Raw genomic sequence first — 23,759 nt, 5'->3', positions numbered from 1 at the left:
TGACATCCTATTCCTGATCCATGGGTTCAATATGAGTCGTCACTCTTTGCAGCTATAACAGCTTCAGCTCTTCTGGGAAGGCTGTCCACAAGGTTTAGGACTGTAACTGTGGGAATTTTTGACATTCATCCAGAAGCACATTTGTGAGGTCACACACTGTTGTTGGACCAGAAGGCCTGGCTCTTAATCTCCGCTCTAATTCATCCCAAAGGTGTTCTATCGGGTTGAGGTCAGGACTCTACTTATTTAAAGCTTCTAAGGTGCCAATCAGAGGAAAACTATTTAGCCTCTTAGGTGAAATAAGGATTTATGTTTGATGGAATATCCAAACAGACAGAAATGTAGACATTTTTGGACCAAATTTGCACCATCATATGACTGGTTTGGAGTATTCTATCAAAGCAGAGTTGGACCATTGACACCACATGTGCATATCAATGAGAATAATACATTTCAGAACTCCAGCTACATTATTTCTCCATTTATGTCTCTTCAGACATCCATACCAAGATCAATCAATATTCACACCTTTAAAAAAAAAACATCAATCCAGTTGGAGATCGCCAGACGTGGAGCATGAGGAGAACTGAGGCTGAATGAGCCACGTGGACGAGCTGCTCACATCACATCATCTGCCATAGAATGACACAGTGGAGCAGTCAGTTTAACAGCTGCTGCCATGATGGAGCTCAGTCGGGTTCTGGTCCAATCAGAGCTGCTTGTGAATCTTTCAGGACTAAACTGGATTTATCTTCAGGTTGTCACCTCAACAACACCTGATGAAAATCCACTAAAATGTGCTTCAATAAACTCTCTCTGGGCTCCAAGGCTTCAGCTGACATGTTTCCAGGACACTTTGTTCTCATCAGCTCAATGTGTTGCAGGTAGAGAAGCTCAACAACTTTGACTGCAGCTGAAAATAGAAAGTCAACTGAAATATAATCCTGCACTGACACAAACATCCTGAAACTTACTGCACACTCTGCAACCTGACATCAACCTCCAACGTTTCATGTCAACATTAACTGCAGTTCTCCATCATTCACAGTGTGGAGCTGCAACACTAAACTACATAGAGATAACAACACACTTTACACTGGTTCCCAGTCCACCTCCCAGTAACATGGTCCAGTCAGAGTCTCTACACACCAGCTGCTGCTGCTTCAACCTCTGGATCATCAGACACACTTCATCCTCTCAGTACAAACACCGTCCTGATCAACGCAACTTCCATCTGCAGAGAGAAGAAGAAATAAAAGAGATCAATCAGTTGATCAGCAGGTCATCAGGATATAGAGCAGCAGGACTTCAGTTTTGTTCAGAGCAGCAGCTTCATGTAAACATGTTGGAGTGAACACACTGAGCTCCAAGCTCACATCTATACACACTGTCAGCATCAGGTGTGTTTCTCTGCACATTTCACTGCAGTCCACAGTGGAACAAACTGCTGCAATCATCAAGCTTCATACTGCACAAACTCTGCACTCATGGATTACTGCTGCTCCATTTAACCAACAGTCTTGAGTGTCCATCACATCTCATCTGATCCTCAAACAATAGCTGACAAACCAACATGAGCTGTTAGTCAACACATCTGATGGAATCACACACAAGGCCTAGGACCCAACCGATATGGATTTTTTGAGGCTGATGTCCATTCCGATATTTGGCAAGAAAAAGATACTGATAACCGATAAATTAAAATATATACATATAATGTACAATTATAAAATAACTTTTTTTGGTCTCTTAACACTTACAACAACAAAGATATGAATTTCAGGCACTCAGTATTTGTTCTCTCTCACGGCTTCGCTGGAAAAGCTGCAGGATACAGGAGAAACTGGATCTTTGCTTTGATACTGAGTTAGTAGACTGGGAAACCTTCGACTGACCTCAGGTCTTCAGGCTGCACTCTCGGAATCTCCACAAGATCTAAGAGATGTTTCACTGACGAATACTGCAGGTTGTTGAATCTCAACTCCAGATGTTCCAGATGGAGGGGTTGGACTTCAGAGCTGAGACCAAGAATCAAAGGCTGATCTTTGACAACCTGCAGGGTCTCCAATCTGAATAAAAGTAAAAGATATGAGTTTGGAATACAAAGTTCCTGCTTGAAATCATTCAGAGTTTCATCATACTTCTACAAACACTCGTCCCTTGCCACAACACACTAAGAAACAAAAAATATGATACATAGCAGATTTACAGCTTCATGAATGGAAGTGTGTTGAGCATAAATGAGCTTCAGTTGTCATTCACAAATCAGATCTACAACAGTAACAGACAGTACAGTGAACTGACTCCAGAGTCTTTCAGGATGCAGTCTGGATTTCTCCAGAAAACCACACAGATGTTTCACTCCTGAATCCTGCAGCTTGTTCTGGCTCAAGTCCAGATGTTCCAGATGGGAGGGGTTGGACTTCAGAGCTGAAGCCAGAGAATCACAGCTGATCTCTGACAAACCGCAGCTCTCCAATCTGAATAAAGAATAAAAGATGTAGATAAAAATCATTGATGATCCATCAGATGTGTTCAGGTTCTGAATGTGCAGATCAACATTACTTTGTCCTCGATCAATCAGCTTTTCTCTAAACCAGCAGAGTGACTTTGTCCTTCTGTTATTGTGGATCATCATCATGTCAGCCTTCTACACACATCATCCACATGTCAGCACAACATTCATCCACCTATTCATGTCCACACATCAGTAACATGCTGCATCATCAACAGGATCAGGATCGTCAAATAAAACTCAACACAACCAAAGAAATATTTATACTTCACTAAGTTTTGTCACTTCAAACTGATCTGAGTTCAGAAGATCTTCTGGATCCAGATGTGACTCTTCAGCTCAAATTACAAACATTCATTTACTTTAACAACTAACACTGAACATTTTCTACACTTTCAGCTACAAACACATGACTTTTGTCACAACCCACAAAAGAGAAAATATGAACCACAGCAGATTTACAGCTTCATGGATGGAAGTTCTGTTGAACATAAATGAGCTTCAGTTGTCATTAAAACACATCAGATCTACAACAGTAACAGACAGTGAACTGACCTCAGAGTCTTCAGGATGCAGTCTGGACTCTCCAGGAAACCACTCAGATGTTTCACTCCTGAATCCTGCAGGCTGTTCTGACTCAGGTCCAGATGTTCCAGATGGAGGGGTTGGACTTCAGAGCTGAGACCAGAGAATCACAGCTGATCTCTAACAACCTGCAGCCCTCCAATCTGTGAATAAAAATAAAAGGAATTAGTTGATGAGACAAAGTTGCTGCTTAAAATTATTCAGAGATTCATCATCAGTTCAGAGCTGAAGAAGCTTCAGAATGTCCAAGTTTAGAAAATGGAAACTCCAAACAGCTGAAGCCAACAGGATGCAGCTTCAAACAGTCCAACAGAAGCAGTGAAGAAGAGCTCTCATTAATATTAATGACAACATGCTGCTGCTTCAATAAAGACGGAGTGACTTCAGGCTCTGAAACTCTGCAGCTTCACCAGTGGCTCCATTCACACAAACTCATGCTGAGCAACAAACACAAGGAAAACACTCTGACATTTATTTCACTTTCTGCTCACAGTTACACACACACACACACGAAGGAACGTGGACAAAATGAGGCTTCAGACTCTAAAATATCTTCATGATCTGGAACCATGGAGACGTTTCCATCAGGACTCTACATTCATATGATGTCATTATTGATCCATCTGTCATTGACAGTGGAAAGTGTCCATCAGAGTTTGTAGAGGACCAGGTGACGTCTTCAAACTGTTCTCTCAAACACAAACATCTTTATGTCTCTCTTTTGGGATGCCTTCCTCCACGCCAAAAGAGAGACAGGAAGTTGTCAATGAAACAGAACTTTGAAACATCGTGATCAAGCACAGAATCTAGGAAACACTCAGAAAATTGTAATTTCATTTTCAATGTCAAATTCTTATTTTCAATGACAGCCTATACTGTCTCTGTTTTAGCTCCATACGACAGCATAATCAATAATGAAAAAGACATGCTTGTTTACTGCTGTCAGTTCTCTGGAGCATTTTTCTTCTTCTACTGAGCTTTGGAGTGTGCAGCTCAACATTTCTCTGCCACAGACAAAAGACTAAAGAGAAGAGAAGAAAACAGACGTTACCATGAAGCTCTTCAGTGTGGATCAGTAGAACATCAGCCTGATGGCTGCAGTTTAGTGTTACCACAACTTTACATCAGATTCATCTCAGCACATAAATAGAACATGATGTCTGACCTCAGAGTCTTTAGGATGCAGTCTGGATTCTTCAGAAAACTACTCAGATGTTTCACTCCTTGAATCCGTCAGGTCATTATAGCTCAGGACCAGATGTTCCAGATGGAGGGGTTGGACTTCAGAGCTGAGACCAGAGAATCACAGCTGATCTCTGACAAACTGCAGCCCTCCAATCTGAGTAAAGAATAAAAGACGCAGATAAAATCACTGATGATCCATCACGTGTTCAGGTTCTGAATGTGCAGATCAACATTACTTTGTCCTCATCAATCAGCTGTTCTCTAAAACCAGCAGAGTACTTTGTCCTTCTCTTATTGTGGATCATCATCATGTCAGCCTTCTACACACATCATCCACATGTCAGCACAACATTCATCCACCTATTCATGTCCACACATCAATAACATGCTGCATCATCAACAGGATCAGGATCAGTCAAATAAACTGAACATGACACTAACTACGAAATATTTATACTTCACTCACAAAACTTTGTCACTTCAAACTGATCTGAGTTCAGAAGAACTTCTGGATCCAGATGTGACTCTTCAGCACAAATAAACGTTCATTTATTTTTACAGGGGAGGGGGAGAGAATTATACATACTATCGGGCCGTCTCCACAGTCTCCGCCGCAGCCGCGCACCCCCCCGCGGACGATCTCGTCGGTCCAGCGGGTTTGCGCTGCACTTTTTTTTTTTTTTTTTTTGCCGCGGACCAGTGAGGCGGCAATGTCGGCAGAATTTTAATGAGGCGCTGGCCTATACCAGCGAGGTATAGCCTCATCGGTTATATGAGAGGGGAAACACTGTCCTGTAAACGTGGCCATTCTTTAATTTATTCCATCACATTATTTCTGTGCTAATCAGCTTCATAGCTTTGTCTCACTCAAATCTTCCAGTATGTCTTCCAACAACAGTCACATGCCATCTGTACATACAGAGGGATTCTGATTCCTGCTGTCCACTCTGACTGTCCACTGCTCTCTTCCTAACACAACTCCACTGGAAGGAATCACTTCATGAGCTCAGCTCACACTAACACCAAGCTTCAGCTTCTGACTCACACTAATCAAACTTCCAGACTGTTGACAACTAAACTCCCTTTGAGTTACTGAGACTCCACTGCAGCTCAGCACAAACACACTGACTGGATCTGTGGAAGTCACACTGCTGAAGTCTTGCATCACTTTCACATTCAGCTTCACATTCAGACACACAGCAGGACTGTGGGTTCTGTCCTCCATCTTGGAATTCTGCAGTCAGCTGTCATCATATTTGTTTTCAGGAAATACTGAACATTTCCAACAATACAGCAAAACTTTAAATTTATTGTATAATAAATTCCACCAACAGAGAGAGAACTGACCTGAGATTCTCCAGTTTACAGTTTGACTCTGCACTCCATCAAAAAGATGTTTCACTCCTGAATCCTGCAGGTTGTTTCCACTCAGGTCCAGTTCTATGAGATGGGAGGGGTTGGACTTCAGAGCTGAGGCCACAACTTGATAGTGACTCTCTGAGAGTCCACAGTTAGAAAATCTGTAATGGCACATAAATTAAAAAAAAGATGTTATTATGAGAGTGGACACTTCATATTTCCTGCTGAGAATATTTTCTGTCCTGTTTTTTAATGTTTTTACCCCCCGTTGGACGTTACGGGGCGGAACGAATATTTGGATATTCGTCTTTAATAGGGCCCGAATATCCGGAGACCAGAAACGACTATTCAGGCCAGCGGCCAGCCCTCGTGATGACAGACAACTGAGTCAATTTTTGTCCTCAACATCCTTTGACAGATTCAGAAAACTTGTTTAGCAGAAACACAAAGAACAAACCACTGAGGTTGAATTATTTCCAACATAATGTCTCACAAACATGGCATCACAGATTGTGGTATTAAAACACAACTCTGAACTCAGTGTAAATCAGATCTCTGGAGACAGTCTGACTTCTAGCATTCAGCTCTGACATATTCACACCTCTGAGCATTTGCTGATACTCAACTCAACTGAACTTTATTTATATGGCCCTTTAAAACAGCCACAGCTGAAACAAAGTGCTGTACATAAATAGACAAAGTAACACAGGGACCTAAAATAAATAACAGGAAATAAATACGAAAATAATTGTTTATTGTTTTAAAACAATTTAAAAACAATAAAACAATAAATAAAACAAACCATAAAACACTAAAACAGAAGCAGAGTCTCATGCGGAGTTGAAAGCCAAGGAATAAAAATGAGTTTTTAGACGAGTTTTAAAAATAGACAGTGAGGAGGCTTGTCTAATGTGGAGGGGTAGCTCGTTTCACAATTTAGGAGAGGCAACAGAAAAAGCACTGTCCCCTCTGAGCTTCCAGAAGCAGCAGATCAGCTGACCTGAGGCACCGAGCAGGAGCATAGGTATGCTCAGGAATGTTCTCTACATGAGAAACCAAATCACTGTTCAGTATCAACATCTCATCATTGTCAGTTGCAATTGTAAGTTCCGTTTAAATCTTTACAATACTAAATTATCAATCCAGAACATTTCAAAAACAAGTTGAGTCTTTTAAATGAAGAAAAAATGAATATTACGTGTAACACTCATAAAAAAAGAACAATATAGTGTAACTGAATACAAACTAAAATAATTTGAAATAAAAACTAAGAACTCAAATTAATTATAATTCAATTCACATCACTGACAGCAATAATTCCATAAATGTTTTCTTTCAGACTTGAGAAATGTTGTTTGTTAATGATAAAGATTTTATGTTCAACTCTACAAGCTGAAATATTCAGATTAGATCTGTCTGATTATATAAGACTGATTTCAGAAGCTCCTAATGTGATAATAACTTCACTGCTTCACTGAAAACTGTAAAATGCTTCCACGTATAGAAGCTCTACAGTTCTTTGTGCGTTTTAGCAGATCTGCAGGTTTCCTCCATCAGCCAAAGGAAGAAACTCAGAAGGAAAAACTGACAGATGCAAAAATTATCAGTGAAACAGAAAAACGCTCCACTCATTTAACAGCTTTCAACACAAGAAAATGAAAAAATCTACATTTTCACACCATTTGAAACATCTCAAGAACATCTAAGACTAAACACAGCTGACGTGATGTTTGAAATCAACAAGTAAATGGAACATTGAGAATAATGAGGATGTTCTAGTGAGGACATCTGAAGAACTGAACTACTGCTCATGTTCATCACATCTGGACTCACCGAGCCTTTCTGCAGTTCCTCACAGCTGGAATCAGTCTCTGTTTGCCGTCCATTGATGTTCTGTATTTGTCCAGGTCCAACTCATCCAGAACTTCCTCTGACATCTGCAGCATGTAGGCCAGAGCTGAGCAGTGGATCTCAGAGAGTTCCTTCTCTGATCTGTTCTTTGACTGCAGGAACTCCTGGATCTCCTGATGTACTGAGAGATCCTTCATCTCCATCAGACAGTGGAAGATGTTGATGCTTCTGTCTGGAGACATTTCCCAACTGTTCATTATCTTCTTCAGGTTGTTGATGCTTCTGCTTGCAGATATTTTAGAAATGTTCATCATCTTCAGGTTGTTGATGACTCTCTGGATCATCTCTGGACTGTTCTCTGTCTGACCCAGCAGACCTCCTAACAGTCTCTGGTTGGACTCCAGACAGAGGCCATGAAGGAAGCGAACAAACAGATCCAGGTGACCATTTTTGCTTCTGAGGGATTTCTCCATGACTTCGTCCAGGAAAACTGTCAGGGATAAGTTTATATAGTATTCTCCCAGGAACTTTTTCAGTACCTCAGTGTTATTGTTGGTGTAACAGTGGAACATGTAGACTGCAGCCAGAAACTCCTGAATGCTCAGATGAACAAAGCTGTAGACTGGTTTCTGGAACATCACACACTCTCTTCTGAAGATCTGGGTACAAACTCCTGAGAACACCGAGGCCTCTGTCACATCCAGACCACACTGCTCCAGGTCTTCTTGGTAGAACATCATGTTTCCTTTCTCCAGATGTTCAAAGGCCAGCCTCCCCAGCTTCAGAAGAACTTCCCTGTCAGCCTCCGTCAGCTCCTGAGGACTTGTCTCAGGTCCCTCATGGTCCTTGTTGTTCTTCCTCTGTGTCTGAACCAGCAGGAAGTGTGAGAACATGTCAGTCAGGGTCTTGGGAAGCTCTCCTCTCTGCTCTGTGATCAACATGTGCTCCAGAACTGCAGCAGTGATCCAGCAGAACACTGGGAGTCGACACAAGATGTGGAGGTTCCTGGATGTCTTCATGTGGGAGATGATTGTGCTGGAGCGCTCTTCATCACTGAATCTCCTCCTGAAGTACTCCTCCTTCTGGCCATCGGTGAAACCTCGTACTTCTGTTAACCTGTCCACATGTTTAGGAGGGATCTGATTGGCTGCCGCTGGGCGGGAAGTGATCCAGACCAGAGCCGAGGGAAGCAGATTTCCCTCGATGAGGTTCACCAGCAGAACGTCCAGCGATGACTTCTGGCTGACGTCAGACACAACCTCCCTGTTGGTGAAATCCAGTGAAAGTCTGCTTTCATCAAGACCATCAAAGATGAACAAAAGTTTACAGACAGCTAGCTTCTCTGCTGTCACCTTCTGTAATGTTGGATGGAAAACATGGATCAGTGTGAGAAGACTGTGCTGCTCATCTCTGATCAAGTTCAGCTCCCTGAACGGAAGCACCACCACCACACTGACGTCTTGGTTTTCTCCGCCCTCTGCCCAGTCCAAAGTGAACTTCAGCACTGAGAAGGTTTTTCCAATGCCAGCCACGCCGTTGGTCAGAACCACTCTGATGGCTCTCTGCTGCTCAGGTAAGGCTTTGAAGATGTCCTGGCACCTGATAGGAGTGCCATGGAGACTCTTCTTGGAAGCTGTTTCCAGCTGGCTCACCTCATGTTGGATATCAGCCTCTCCACTGTGTCCCTCTGTGATGTAGAGCTCAGTGTAGATCCTGTTCAGGAGGGTTCCACCTCCTCTTTCATCGCTTCCTTCAGTCACATGTTCACATCTCCTCTTCAGACTCATCTTATGTTCCTGTAGAACCTCCTGCAGACCAACATCTGCTCACAGACCAGACAAACAAATTCAACAAACACAAACATCTTTCATGTCTGGACAACACAACAACAGGATCAGTTTTCACACATCAGTCCACCAGCAGATGTTCAGTCTTACTTTGTCCACAGCTGCTGGTTCTGGATCTTTTCCACAGTGGGGACAGGAGGAGTGTCCTGATGGAGCAGACTGATCCCAGTATGAGGTGATGCACTGTCTGCAGAACCAGTGTCCACAGCTGGTAGAGACTGGATCCTTCAGGACGTCCTGACAGGAAGCACAGCAGGACGGCTGCTCCTCCACACAAACTCTCCTCCTCTTCATCAGTCTGTCAACACATTTATTCATCCCTGAGATCATTTGGAGAAAAACATCCACATGTGACAACACAGTGCAGAAGCTCAGATGATCTCAGAGAACAGTAAAAGTCAAGCTACTCTTATGTCTGAATTGAGCCGGCCATAAAAATGCTGCTTCCTTTTAATATTAACACCAGTGAATTCTTTTCCCATCAGCTCTCTGATTAAAGTCTGATCTGCCTGCAGTTTGGTGTTAATATAAACTCAACACTTTGTGCAGCAGCTTCACAGTAACAGCCTTCCATCACAGACAGCTGCTTCTGTTCTTCACCCTGTACACTCACTTTGGGCAGCTCAGATCAGCTCAGTTTGAACTCAGAGTAGAAATAATGTAAAACTGTGTCAGAGCAGCAGCCTCAGACAGACAATGTTCAGATTTCATTTCAAACATCTGAATCATTACAACGAGGAACCAATAAGGACAAACCACAACATCAGCTACAGATCTAAAGAATATCCTTACACAGTCTGGCAATTTGAAAATCTTTACACTGACTTCAACATTGAGGTGAAGATGTTTGAACATTGTGTGTTAAACTTTAGGTTCTCAGGTGTTTTACCACACAAAAACCATCACAACTTCATGGTTCTAACACTCACAAAAGGAACAATCTCAGTCTCAAAGACTCTGTGCAGGCCAAACATCTGACTGTTTCATCAGAGCATCTTCCTTCATCCTGAAGCCTTCATCTTCCATCAGGTCAGTTTACAACAGAAACAGTTTCTTACTTGGTGTCTGAGGGTTCAGGTTCTTTCCTGAAGTATAGAGGTTCTTCTTTGGACCAGTCACTCTTCATAGACAGACAGCTGGATGCTGCAGACTCTGCTCTCCCTCTGTTGAAACACGTTTGAATTCTCATCAATCACTGATTAATTCTCTGATTCTGGTTAATGTTTGCAGTCGTCCTCTTTGATTAGGTTACAGCTTTTCTACTGTCACAGATGCTGAGAGGAAAAACGGGACAAAGGATTTCAATTTGAAACCTTTTCAAAGTTCATTTTAATCTGCAAACTACAATCAACTATGAGGGACACAACATATAAGTGACCGATGTAATTATAAAGGAGTCATATGAATAAGTTAGAGGCAGTTTTCTTACTTTGTGTCTGAGGGTTCAGGTTCTTTACTGAAGTCTGGAGGATGTATTTTGGACGAGTCACTCTTCATAGACAGACAGCTGGAGGCTGGAAACTCCTCCTCCTCCTCCTCCTCCTCCCTTTGACAAACACTCATCTTGAGGACTTCAGTCAGTCTAGGAGGGAAAACCAGCAACACTGACTGTGAGCTCAAGAAATAATAAAAGTCAAAATAACAAACAAGTTCATATTGGTCTACATTCAGGTCCACAGAAGTGAAATCTGAAAAAAGTCCTCAGAGAAAAAAACTGCCTCAGTGATTGAGACTCTCACCTGCCTCCATAATCAGGTTTTTCCTCTGACTGAGTCTGAACTAACAGACAGCTGTAGTGTTTCCTCCCTGTTCTCATGTTACTGGATCACCTGATCAGTGTTCCTCCTCCTCTCCATTTACACACGTACACACGTGGACAAAATTGTTGGTACCCCTCAGTTAAAGAAGGAAAAACCCACAATTCTCACTGAAATCACTTGAAACTCACAAAAGTAACAATAAATAAAAATTTATTGAAAATTAAATGATCAAAAACAGCCATTACTTTTGAATTGTTGATTAACATAATTATTTAAAAAAAACAAACTAATGAAACAGGCCTGGACAAAAATGATGGTACCTCTATAAAAGATTGAAAACTATTTGACCAGAGTGACATGATTAACTCAGGTGTGTCATTTAACTGACATCACAGGTGTTTCCAAACTCATAATCAGTCAGTCTGCCTATTTAAAGGGAGACAAGTAGTCACCCTGCTGTTTGGTGAAAAGGTGTGTACCACACTGAACATGGACAACAGAAAGCGAAGGAGAGAATTGTCCCAGGACATCCGAAAAAAAATGATAGACAAACATCTTAAAGGTAAAGGCTATAAGACCATCTCTAAACAGCTTGAAGTTCCTGTGACAACAGTGGCTCATATTATTCAGAAGTTCAAGACCCACGGGACAGTAGCCAACCTCCCTGGACGTGGCCGCAAGAGGAAAATTGATGACAAATTGAAGAGACGGATCGTTGGAATTGTATCCAAAGAGCCCAGAGCAACCTCCAAAGAAATTAAAGGTGAACTCCAAGGCCAAGGTACATCAGTGTCAGATCGCACCATTCGTCGTTGTTTGAGCCAAAGTGGACTTCATGGGAGACGACCAAGGAGGACACCACTGCTGAAAAAAACTCATAAAAAGCCAGACTGGAATTTGCAAAAATGCATGTTGACAAGCCACAAAGCTTCTGGGAGAATGTCCTTTGGACAGATGAGACCAAACTGGAGCTTTTTGGTAAGGCACATCAACTCTATGTTCATAGACTCAAAAACCAAGCATACGAAGAAAAGAACACTGTCCCTACGGTGAAACATGGAGGAGGCTGAGTAATGTTTTGGGGCTGCTTTGCTGCATCTGGCACAGGGTGTCTTGAAAGTGTACAAGGTACGATGAAATCTGAAGACTATCAAGGCATTCTGGAGAGAAATGTGCTGCCTAGTGTCAGAAAGCTTGGTCTCAGTCGCAGGTCATGGGTCTTCCAACAGGACAACGATCCAAAACACACAGCCAAAAACACCCAAGAATGGCTGAGAGAAAAGCGTTGGACTATTCTAAAGTGGCCTTCTATGAGCCCAGATCTGAATCCCATTGAACATATGTGGAAGGAGCTGAAACATGCCATTTGGAGAAGACACCCATCAAACCTGAGACAACTGGAGCTGTTTGCTCATGAGGAGTGGGCCAAAATACCTGTTGACAGCTGCAGAACGCTCATTGACAAATACAGAAATCGTTTAATTGCAGTGATTGCCTCAAAAGGTTGTGCAACAAAATATTAAGTTATGGGTACCATCATTTTTGTCCAGCCCTATTTCATTAGTTTGTTTTTTAAATAATTATGTTAATCAACAATTCAAAAGTAATGGCTGTTTTTGATTATCTAATTTTCAATAAATTTTTATTTATTGTTACTTTTGTGAGTTTCAAGTGATTTCAGTGAGAATTGTGGGTTTTTCCTTCTTTAACTGAGGGGTACCAACAATTTTGTCCACGTGTGTATAGCTCAGAGATGAGCTCTGAGATCAGTTTGTTTGTTTTAATGGAAACACAGTCGGAAGATAAGTACCAGCACTGCTGACAAACAGTATTAAAATGGTACATGTTACATCCATCCATTTTCTATAGGGCTGGGCGATATGGCCAAAAAATAAAATCTCGATTTTTTTTAGTCATCTTGGACGATTACGATTTTAATCGATTTTTGTTGTTTCTTTGCGGTCTGTTTGCTATGGCTAGTGCCATGCCTCGGGTTGCCACCTTTCAGAAATGAAAATAAAGGACGCCCACCACAACTCCTCGGGGCCACAGTTCAGTAAAATTGAAAAGACATTCACAGATTCAGACTTCCGGCAGTGATTCTGGTGACAGTGCAGTGTATCAGAGTGAGGTTATTGAATATCTGTCTCTCTCTTTGCTGTTGCAGCAGTTTTGCAATTTGCAGGCGGTCCCTGTTCACAGCCGGCTGCTCATAGACACCAATGTTATTTCTGCAACTTGAAAGACAGCTACTTTTGATAAAACTGGGCTTGTAGCACAACATCTGCCTTACAACAATGGAAAAGAGGCATCGTTTATGTTTTGACAACCTATATCTAATGAGTTATTGATGCTGGAAGTCTGAATCTGTGAATATCTTTCCAACTTTACCGAACGCGGGGCCACAACCACCCAAGGAGTGGAATATTTAATGTTGAAAAAAGCATTTAGTCATACTTAAAGCTTTAAGTGCTTTATTAACCCAAAACTAAGAGTTTTGTATTGTTTTCAACTCAATTCAATTTTATTTATATAGCGTCAATTACAGTCAAATTGTCTCAAGACGCTTTACAGAACACACAGGTTTTGTCTAAAAAGATGTGGCATCATTTTAAACAGTGAAACCATACTAAAAAAATGTAATGGCCAACCAGTGTGTAATACTGGATTCTGCCCACTCCTCTTCAATGGCTGTGCGAAGTTGCTGGATATTGGCAGGAACTGGGACACGCTGTCGTATACGCCGATCCAGAGCATCCCAAACATGCTCAATGGATGAACAGATCCTTGCAACATGGGGCCGTGCATTATCCTGCTGCAACATGAGGTGATGTTCATGGACGTATGGCACAACAATGGGCCTCAGGATCTCGTCACGGTATCTCTGTGCATTCAAAATGCCATCAATAAAATGCACCTGTGTTCTTGGTCCATAGCAGATGCCTGCCCATACCATAACCCCACCGCCACCATGGGCCACTCCATCCACAACACTGACATCAGAAAACCGCTCACCCACACGACGAACTGGAGTCAGGTCGAGACCCCGATGAGGACGACGAGCAGCAGATGAGCTTCCCTGAGATGGTTTCTGACAGTTTGTGCAGAAATTCTTTGGTTATGCAAACCGATTGTTTCAGCAGCTGTCAGACTGGCTGGTCTCAGACCATCTTGGAGGTGAACATGCTGGATGTGGAGGTCCTGGGCTGGTGTGGTTACACGTGGTCTGTGGTTGTGAGGCTGGTTGGATGTACTGCCAAATCCTCTGAAACGCCTTTGGAGACGGCTTATGGTACAGAAACAAACATTCAATACAAGAGCAACAGCTCTGGTTGACATTCCTGCTGTCAGCATGCCAACTGCACGCTCCCTCAAATCTTGCCACATCTGTGGCATTGTGCTGTGATAAAACTGCACCTTTCAGAGTGTCCTTTTATTGTGGGCAGTCTAAGGCACACCTGTGCACTAATCATGGTGTCTAATCAGCATCTTGATATGGCACACCTGTGAGGTGGAATGGATTATCTCAGCAAAGGAGAAGTGCTCACTGTCACAGATTTAGACAGATTTGTGAGCAATATTTGAGAGAAAGGGTGATATTGTGTATGTGGAAAAAGTTTTAGATCTTTGAGTCCATCTCATAAAAAATGAGAGTAAAAACAAAAGTGTTGCGTTTATATTTTTGAGTGTCTATCTATGGGTGTGGTTCTATCATCAGACCGCAGCTGGGAGCGAGACTGTCTGAGTGCTTTGAGACGGGGAGGGGCTCAGAACAGCTGCTGCTGTTAGATGAGAACAGTAACTGCAGAACGATGCGAACTTTCATGTCAGAGTCTCCAAAACACCAGAAAAAATCGCTAAATTTGTCGCTAGTTGCTTTTGACAAAAAAAAAGTCCGTCAGGTTTTGGAAAGCAACTTTGGCAACGAAACTCCTCCTCATCCACAGGCTGATTCAGGCACCAGAAAGTGGAGACAGACAGAAAAAAACGTCCGTATTCAGATCCTGGCCATCAGTTACATTTACTGTATTGCTATTTATACACTGTACTAATATCTAATTATTACTTTATTCGACGGTTTCTGGCCACGAACACAAAATGACGGACCTTTGATCTGTTTAAGTACTTCAAGCGAACATTTCAGCTCCAGAGAAATTTTCAAGCGAGTGTCAACATTCTGCTGCTTTTCTAAACAAATATCAAACATTAGAGTGAAAGCGAACGAATTCAACTTTAAAAGCTGCTGACATTACCTTCATATGGAGGCTTGACTGAAGAAGGTAAACTGCGCCACAGCTTTGGAAAAACGAAACTGAAAGTTCGACAGAGAGGCGTTTGGGTTCAAGTCAGAACATCTGACATCAGAGAGTTCATCTGGAGATGAACCAACCCCGTGAAAGATCTCTAAATGTCTGTTGAGCTTCAACAACAAATACACTTAAAACCTCATGTAGTTGTTTTCAAAACGTTTTATCCAAAATCATGATTTAACATTGTAATCTGACACCTGGAATCCAAAACATGACAAACAATATATTAAAGAATTCATCCTGGTTTTATGTGAGCGTTATTATTATGGTTTACATTTTCATACTCTTTTACCTCTTCTTTTACATCTTCTTCCTTTTTAGTGAATCTTCTCTCTGCTGTATTTTTACTGTCAATCTTTAATATATTTTTTATTTATTTTGATGTCAGTTACATGAGAGCTCTACTGATGATTAGTAAAGTCACCTTTATCCATATAACAATTAAAAAACACTGTGCCAAAGTGTTTTCTTGTAGTCAAATAAAACTGGTTTGACAAATGAAATGAACAACTTGAAATACTGAGATTAAGACCTTACAGTATTACTAATCAGAAAGAGAAACTAGCATGTTTAAATATTAAGGTTTAGACCCAACAGCATTGTAAGTTATGGAGATTGAGACTAATTTCAATATAAAAGGCAAAGACCCTCCAGTATTGTTAACTATAACGATGAACTAGTTTAGAACTAAAGGATTTATTAACCCTGAGGCATAAAGTTTATAAAGTTACACAGAACACCTTAAAGACAAAATGTTCCAGTAAGAAAGACACAAGAGTATATTTTTTACTTTGTGTAATAAAAACATGATATATTAATTGTTTTCCTCCACTTTTATTGACTGACATTTCTTTCACCATAATCCCTCCTAACAATCACTATAAATATACATTAATTATCAGGATTATAGCCCTTTAAGTGGATGTTATTTTACCAGGGGCCACTGTTGTTTTTTTTCCAAAACCATTTCAGAAATGAAATATTTTGACATCCTAAAAGGTAAGTGGACATTCATAAAATACCAAGATATCCTGCTGATTTAAATACAGTAAAATACTGTGAAAGATGTGTTATTAATGTTGTGAGATAAAAAAGATGGGACAGATTTTTGACATGAATGTTATTTATAGTTTTTGTTTGCTTTTTTTTTTACAGTTAACATGTAAATTAATACTTTTTTCCTTTGATTTTACTGTAATTTATCAAAACAGTGAAAATCTATGAAGGAACAGTAACTTAATCAAAGTGACAGTAAAATATTCATTATTTATGAATGAAAGAACAATAAAAGAAATTACATAACATCAATCAACACATGAGCATATAGACTTTATTTAAAAGCATAAAGGCCTTTGTTTTAATTTACACGATATGTAAGGCTTATGTTTCGTATTTATGATCGTAAAAAGGTTAGATTGAATCATTACCAAAGATGAGGTCATGTTAAACTAAAAGATAACGGTGGAACAACTCCAGAAACAGATGAAGGACTAAAAACCTGGAACTGAGGCTCCAAGTGGGGAGATTTCAGTCAGAGGGTAAAAATGTGGATTTTCAGCTCAGAATCAGAGTCTGTGTTCATGAACCAGCCTCTGTTTGCTGCATGGAGCTGAAATGACAGTAAATCTCAGACTTCATCTGACTCTGCCTGACTTGGAGTGTGACGTTGGTGTTTTGTTCTTTATTAAGTCTGAGGATAGAAAATACTTGGAGTTCACCAGGAGACTGAGTGTTGATGAAGACTTGAAGATTTTCTGGCTCATCTGAAGAAAGGACCAGGAGAAATCTCATGTGGATGAACTGAGTCAATGAATCAAATTGGACAAAATCTCTCTAAGAGGAAGCAGATGTTTGACAGCAGCAGCTGGTAGAAAACCTGTTTTATTGGTAAAGAGCTGCAGGACCTGATGAAGGCAACAACTAAAGTCTGACAACACTGAACAACAAGATCTTCATGTGTGGAACAAAGCAGAGTTCTGGGAGTCTGATGGACTGATGAGACTAAAGTGGACTGTTTGGACAGAACGTCTGGAGGCAGAAGGACCAGAAGAACATCATCAACAGTCCTGTTGGTGGCTCTGAAGCTGCTAAACTGGAGCATGTGAGCAGCAGCATGGATTCTCTCAAACACCAGGACAGTTACAAGAACAATGTGAGGAAACTGAAGCTCACTGGACTTTCAGCAGGACCAGCATCCAAAGCAAACGTCCACCAAAGCCTGCTTCAGGAATCCTTCCTGGAAAGTCCTGGAGGTTCGTCTCTGTCCTGGATTTAATCCCAGTTAAAATATTTGGTGGGATTTAAAGAAAGCAGCAGCTCAGGAAACAAAGAATATCAGTGATCTGGAAGGTTCTGAACACGAGGAACCGAGTGAAGGTGAAGAAGAGAGAAACTAGAAGAAACATTTAGTGGAGCTCGGAAAGGTCAAAGGATGCTGACATTAAATATGAACTCTGAGCTCAACAAGCTGCTTCTGGACCTTTGAGGACAAAACTGGATTTAAAAACCATTAAAATAAACTTCAATAAACTCTCTCTGGGCTCCAAGGCTTCAGCTGACATGTTTCCAGGACACTTTGTTCTCATCAGCTCAATGTGCTGCAGGTAGAGAAGCTCAACAACTTTGACTGCAGCTGGAAACAGAAAGTCAACTGAAATATAATCCTGCACTGACAAAAACATCCTGAAACTTACTGCACACTCTGCAACCTGACATCAACCTCCAGCGTTTCATGTCAACATTAACTGCGGTTCTCCATCATTCAGTGTGGAGCTGCAACACTAAACTACACAGAGATAACAACACACTTTACACTGGTTCCCAGTCCACCTCCCAGTAACATGGTCCAGTCAGAGTCTCTACACACCAGCTGCTGCTGCTTCAACCTCTGGATCATCAGGACACACTTCATCCTCTCACCACAAACACCGTCCTGATCAGCGCCACACCTTTGATCTGCAGAGAGAAGAAGAAATAACAGAGATCAATCAGTTTGATCAGCTGATCATCAGGATAAAGAGCAGCAGGACTTCAGTTTTGTTCAGAGCAGCAGCTTCATGTAAACATGTTGGAGTGAACACACTGAGCTCCAAGCTCACATATATGCACACACTGTCAGCATCAGGTGTTTCTCTGCATATTTCACTGCAGAGAGCTGTGACAAACATCAGACTGATCAGCTGATCACTATTGAAATGAGACAACAAACAGTGAGATCAGATCTGATGGACACTTTGATGAAGGAGGACCACTGTCTCTGCACATCTGGAAGGCTGACAGCTGGAATCAGCTTTATTTCTTCAACACATCAACACAACAGTCGGCTTCACATCCACTCAAACACACCACGACTCTGATTGGCTGACTGCTGTCTCTGTGTTTCTGTCACCGTTCTGCTCTCACAGCTTCACTGAGAAGCTGCAGGTTTACAGGAGACACTGGATCTTTGCTTTGATACTGACTGTGTTTAGTAGAAAACTGCTGGAAGCAGCAGAGACTGATGGAACCTTCTACTGACCTCAGACTCTTCAGGCTGAAGTCTGGATTCTTCTTAAGATCTAACAGATGTTTCATTGATGAACGCTGCAGGTCGTTATCACTGATGTCCAGATGTTCCAGATGGGAGGGGTTGGACTTCAGAGCTGAGACCAAAGAATGACAGCTGATCTTTGACAAATGGCACCTCCACAATCTGAATAAAGAATAAAAGATGTGTATAAAATCATTGATGATCCATCAGATGTGTTCAGGTTCTGAATGTGCAGATCAACATTACTTTGTCCTCATCAATCAGTTTTTCTCTAAAACCAGCAGAGTGACTTTGTCCTTCTCTTATTGTGGATCATCATCATGTCAGCCTTCTACACACATCATCCACATGTCAGCACAACATCCATCCACCTATTCATGTCCACACATCAGTAACATGCTGCATCATCAACAGGATCAGGATCAGTCAAATAAAATTCAGCTCAACACAAACCAAAGACATATTTATACTTCACTAAGTTTTGTCACTTCAAACTGATCTGAGTTCAGAAGATCTTCTGGATCCAGATGTGACTCTTTGGCACAAATTACAAACATTCATTTACTACAACCAACAATGAACATTTTCTACACTTTCTGTTACAAACACTCGTCTCTTGCCACAACACACTAAAGAAAAGAGAAAATATGAAAGACAGCAGATTTACAGCTTCATGGATGGAAGTTCTGTTGAACATAAATGAGCTTCAGTTGTCATTAAACACATCAGATCTACAACAGTAACAGACAGACAGTGAACTGACTCCAGATCCTTCAGGATGCAGTCTGGACTCTCCAGAAAACCACACAGATGTTTCACTCCTGAATCCAGCAAGATGTTGTCACTCAGGTTCAGATGTTCCAGATGGGAGGGGTTGGACTTCAGAGCTGAGACCAGAGAATCACAGCTGATTGTTGACAATCTGCAGTTCTCCAATCTGAATAAAGACAAAAAGATGTGAGTTCAGGAGACAATGTTCCTGCTTGAAATCATTCAGAGTTTCATCATGAGTTCAGAGATGAAGAAGCATCAGAATGTCCAAGTTCAGAAAATGGAAACTCCAAACAGCTGAAGCCAACAGGATGCAGCTTCAAACAGTCCAACAGAAGCAGTGAAGAAGAGCTCTCATTAATATTAATGACAACATGCTGCTGCTTCAATAAAGACGGAGTGACTTCAGCTCTGAAACTCTGCCGCTCCACCAGTGGCTCCATCCACACAAACTCATGCTGAGCAACACACACAAGGAAAAACACTCTGACATTTATTTCACTTTCTGCTCACAGTCACACAAACACACAAGAAGGAAACGTGGACAAAATGAAGCTCCAGACTCTAAAATATCTTCATGTTCTGGAACCATGGAGACGTTTCCATCAGGACTCTACATTCACATGATTTCATTATTGATCCATCTGTCATTGATAGTGGAAAGTGTCCATCAGAGTTTGTAGAGGACCAGGTGACGTCTTCAAACTGTTTTCTCAAACATAAACATCTTCATTTTCAAATGACACAAACCAGAGATAAGAAGAAAATCATCAGAAACTGAAGCAGAAAATGTTCCCATTGTTCCTGATAAATGACTTCAACTGTTCAACAACTGTCACAACTTTTGCTGTCAATCGAGGTATCTTGGATTTGAACATTTCGCTTTCTAAAGCATCACATGGCTTCATCCAAGAGTTCAACCAGCAGATGCTGAATATCAGTTTCTGTCTCTCAGGATCAAAACAGCTTCAATTACAGCTGAAACTATCAGTCCACTGTTGGATGAGTCCATGAACAAAACATCAGAAACATTTCCTTCATGGTTTCAGTCATTTATCCAGTAAAACATCAAACTGGTTCTACTTTGTTCACTGTCACACTTCATGTTTTCTACCACATTAAGTGAATATCAGAATCAGAATCAGAATCACTTTATTCATCCCTGAAGGGAAATTCAATTGTCAGGGTTCTTATCTGTTTAATTTTGAATTGAATAGCCTGACTGCTGATGGCAAGAAAGACTTCCTAAATCTTTCAGTCCTGCAGCACAGGGATAGGAGACGTCCACTGATGTTTCGTTGTTCATTGAGGCAGATGTGAAGTGGATGATCTATGTTTGTCAGAATGGCCTCCATCTTGTTCAGTGCCCGTCTCTCCACCTCATCCTCCAATGTGTTCAATCTGATTCCAACCACAGAGCCAGCTTTTTTAATCAGTTTGTTCAGACGCCTTGCATCCTTCTGTTTTATGCTGCCTCCCCAGCAGACTGCAGCATAAAACAGGACAACACGGTCTCACGGGGATTCGTGAAACTGTTACGTAAATTTTTTGTTTCTTTTTCGTGCGCACCAACACGATTTCGTCATGTTTTTCGTGCCGCTCACCACGAAATGTTTTTCGTGTTGCTCACAACGAAACCTGCTGTGGTAATCACAGCTGAAAGTGGTTTATACCAGCGGATTCATGACGATCTAAGCTGTCCATCGGCGTATACTGCTTGTGTGATCGCGTTTGCGGCCGCCGGCCGCCGGACATTCTTGAAATTCCTATGCAAATTGGTAAGTGTACCACCGGAAAAAAAAAAAAAAAAAAAGGGTAAGTGTACCACCGGGTTATGGTTAGGGTTATGGTTAGGGACAATGTCATGCAAAATATAGCGTTGGATTCGCCATGGTTTTACATTAAAAATATAATACACACATTCGTTTGAAATACGTTCTGGGTGGCACGAAAAGTCCGCCGTTTAAAATACATTGGTGCGCATTTCGTGGTGAGCGGCACGAAAAACATGACGAAATCGTGTTGGTGCGCACGAAACCGAAACTAAAACTTACGTGACAGTTTCACGAATCCTCGTGAGATCGGGCTGAACAGGACACTTGCTACCACTGACTGATAAAACATCTGCAGCATCTTGCTGCAGATGTCTAGTGATCGAAGTCTTCTGAGGCAATAAAGTCGGCTCTGGCCCTTTTTGTAGATGAATTCTACATTTGTAGACCAGTTCAACTTATTATCAAGGTGGACACCTAAATATATGATGTCACCACCTCGATGTCCACGCCACAAGTGTTCACTGGCTGAAGAGGGGGTTTGGATCTGCAGAAATCTATGATCATATATTTGTGGTTTTAAAATGTTGCTGGAACAAAACCAGGCATTTGAAGACGTCACCTTCAACTCTGACAAACAGGGATCAACATTCTTCGGTTTTTAACATTTGATGAACTAAATTACTGAAATAACTGACAGTTCCATCAATAATAAAAACAACTGTTAGTTGCTGCTGTCAGTTTGAACTGAAGAGAAACATGAGGTCAGATATGAGCTGAAGTTGTTCTGAAATGTGCAGCTCAACATTTCTCTGCCACAGTTAAAGGACGACAGAAGAGAAGAAGAAAACAGATGTTACCATGAAGAGCCTCAGTGTGGATCAGTAGAACTTCAGCCTGATGGCTGCAGTTTCGAGTCACCACAACTTTACATCACATTCATCTCAGCACACAAAGAAAACATGATGTCTGACCTCAGAATCTTCAGGATGCAGTCTGGACTCTTCAGAAAACCACACAGATGTTTCACTCCTGAATCCTTCAGGTCGTTATAGCTCAGGTCCAGATGTTCCAGATGTGAGGGGTTGGACTTCAGAGCTGAGGCCAGAGAATCACAGCTGATCTCTGACAAACTGCAGCCCCACAATCTGAATAAAGAATAAAAGATGTGTATAAAATCATTGATGATCCATTAGATGTGTTCAGATTCTGAATGTGCAGATCAGCATTACTTTGTCCTCATCAATCAGCTTTTCTCTAAAAGCAGCAGAGTGACTTTGTCCTTCTGTTATTATGGATCATCATCATGTCAGCCTTCTACACACATCATCCACATGTCAGCACAACATTCATCCACCTATTCATGTCCACACATCAGTAACATGCTGCATCATCAACAGGATCAGGATCAGTCAAATAAAACTCAACACAAACCAAAGAAATATTTATACTTAATTCACTAAACTTTGTCACTTCAAATTGATCGGAGTTCAGAAGATCTTCTGGATCCAGATGTGACTCTTCGGCTCAAATTACAAACAATCATTTACTTTAATAACCAACACTGAACATTTTCTACACTTTCTGCTACAAACACATGACTTTTGTCAAAACACAATAAAGAAAACAGAAAATATGAACCACAGCAGATTTACAGCTTCATGGATGGAAGTTCTGTTGAACATAAATGAGCTTCAGTTGACATTAAACACATCAGATCTACAACAGTAACAGACAGACAGTGAACTGACTCCAGAGTCTTCAGGATGCAGTCTGGACTCTTCAGAAAACCACACAGATGTTTCACTCCTGAATCCTGCAGGTTGTTGGACTTCAGGTCCAGACGTTTCAGATGGGAGGGGTTGGACTTCAGAGCTGAAGCCAGAGAATCACAGCTGATCTCTGACAAACCACAGCTCTCCAATCTGAATAAAGAATAAAAGATGTAGATAAAATCATTGATGATCCATCAGATGTGTTCAGGTTCTGAATGTGCAGATCAACATTACTTTGTCCTCATCAATCAGCTTTTCTCTAAAACCAGCAGAGTGACTTTGTCCTTCTCTTATTGTGGATCATCATCATGTCAGCCTTCTACACACATCATCCACATGTCAGCACAACATTCATCCACCTATTCATGTCCACACATCAATACCATCTGCTGACCTCAGTCCACTCTCTCATTATAGGATCAACATCGAATCTCTTCTTTCATTTATTCCATCACCTTCTTCTTTTGTGGAAATCAGCTTCATAGCTTTGTCTCATTCAC

General features: G+C 41.3%; 1 protein-coding gene and 1 pseudogene across 5 annotated transcripts in view; both read right to left on the bottom strand.

Annotated features, from left to right (window-relative positions):
• Nucleotides 1–299: 299 nt before the first annotated feature.
• LOC110962031 (NACHT, LRR and PYD domains-containing protein 3-like) overlaps nucleotides 300–23,759 on the bottom strand; it is a 36,863-nt gene continuing 13,403 nt past the window's right edge. For 3 of the 5 annotated variants that reach the window (XM_051942286.1, XM_051942287.1, XM_051942288.1), the window contains 5 exons: nucleotides 23,236–23,409; nucleotides 22,459–22,632; nucleotides 19,705–19,878; nucleotides 18,930–19,103; nucleotides 16,729–18,367 (listed from right to left, as the gene is read on the bottom strand). In XM_051942286.1, the coding sequence (XP_051798246.1) occupies nucleotides 18,349–18,367; nucleotides 18,930–19,103; nucleotides 19,705–19,878; nucleotides 22,459–22,632; nucleotides 23,236–23,409 (715 nt within the window). In that variant the 3' untranslated portion in view covers nucleotides 16,729–18,348. Of the gene's footprint in view, nucleotides 1,001–16,728; nucleotides 18,368–18,929; nucleotides 19,104–19,704; nucleotides 19,879–22,458; nucleotides 22,633–23,235; nucleotides 23,410–23,759 lie in introns of those variants that run through there. The other 2 variants (XR_007939131.1, XM_051942289.1) reach the window with 2 other exon arrangements.
• LOC110962482 (NLR family CARD domain-containing protein 3-like) lies at nucleotides 1,219–11,158 on the bottom strand (annotated as a pseudogene).

This window comes from Acanthochromis polyacanthus, chromosome 22 (genome assembly GCF_021347895.1).
Source record: "Acanthochromis polyacanthus isolate Apoly-LR-REF ecotype Palm Island chromosome 22, KAUST_Apoly_ChrSc, whole genome shotgun sequence".
Taxonomy (NCBI): domain Eukaryota; kingdom Metazoa; phylum Chordata; class Actinopteri; family Pomacentridae; genus Acanthochromis; species Acanthochromis polyacanthus.
Note: the sequence above shows the minus strand (reverse complement) of the source record. Positions and strands in the feature narration are given on the sequence as shown.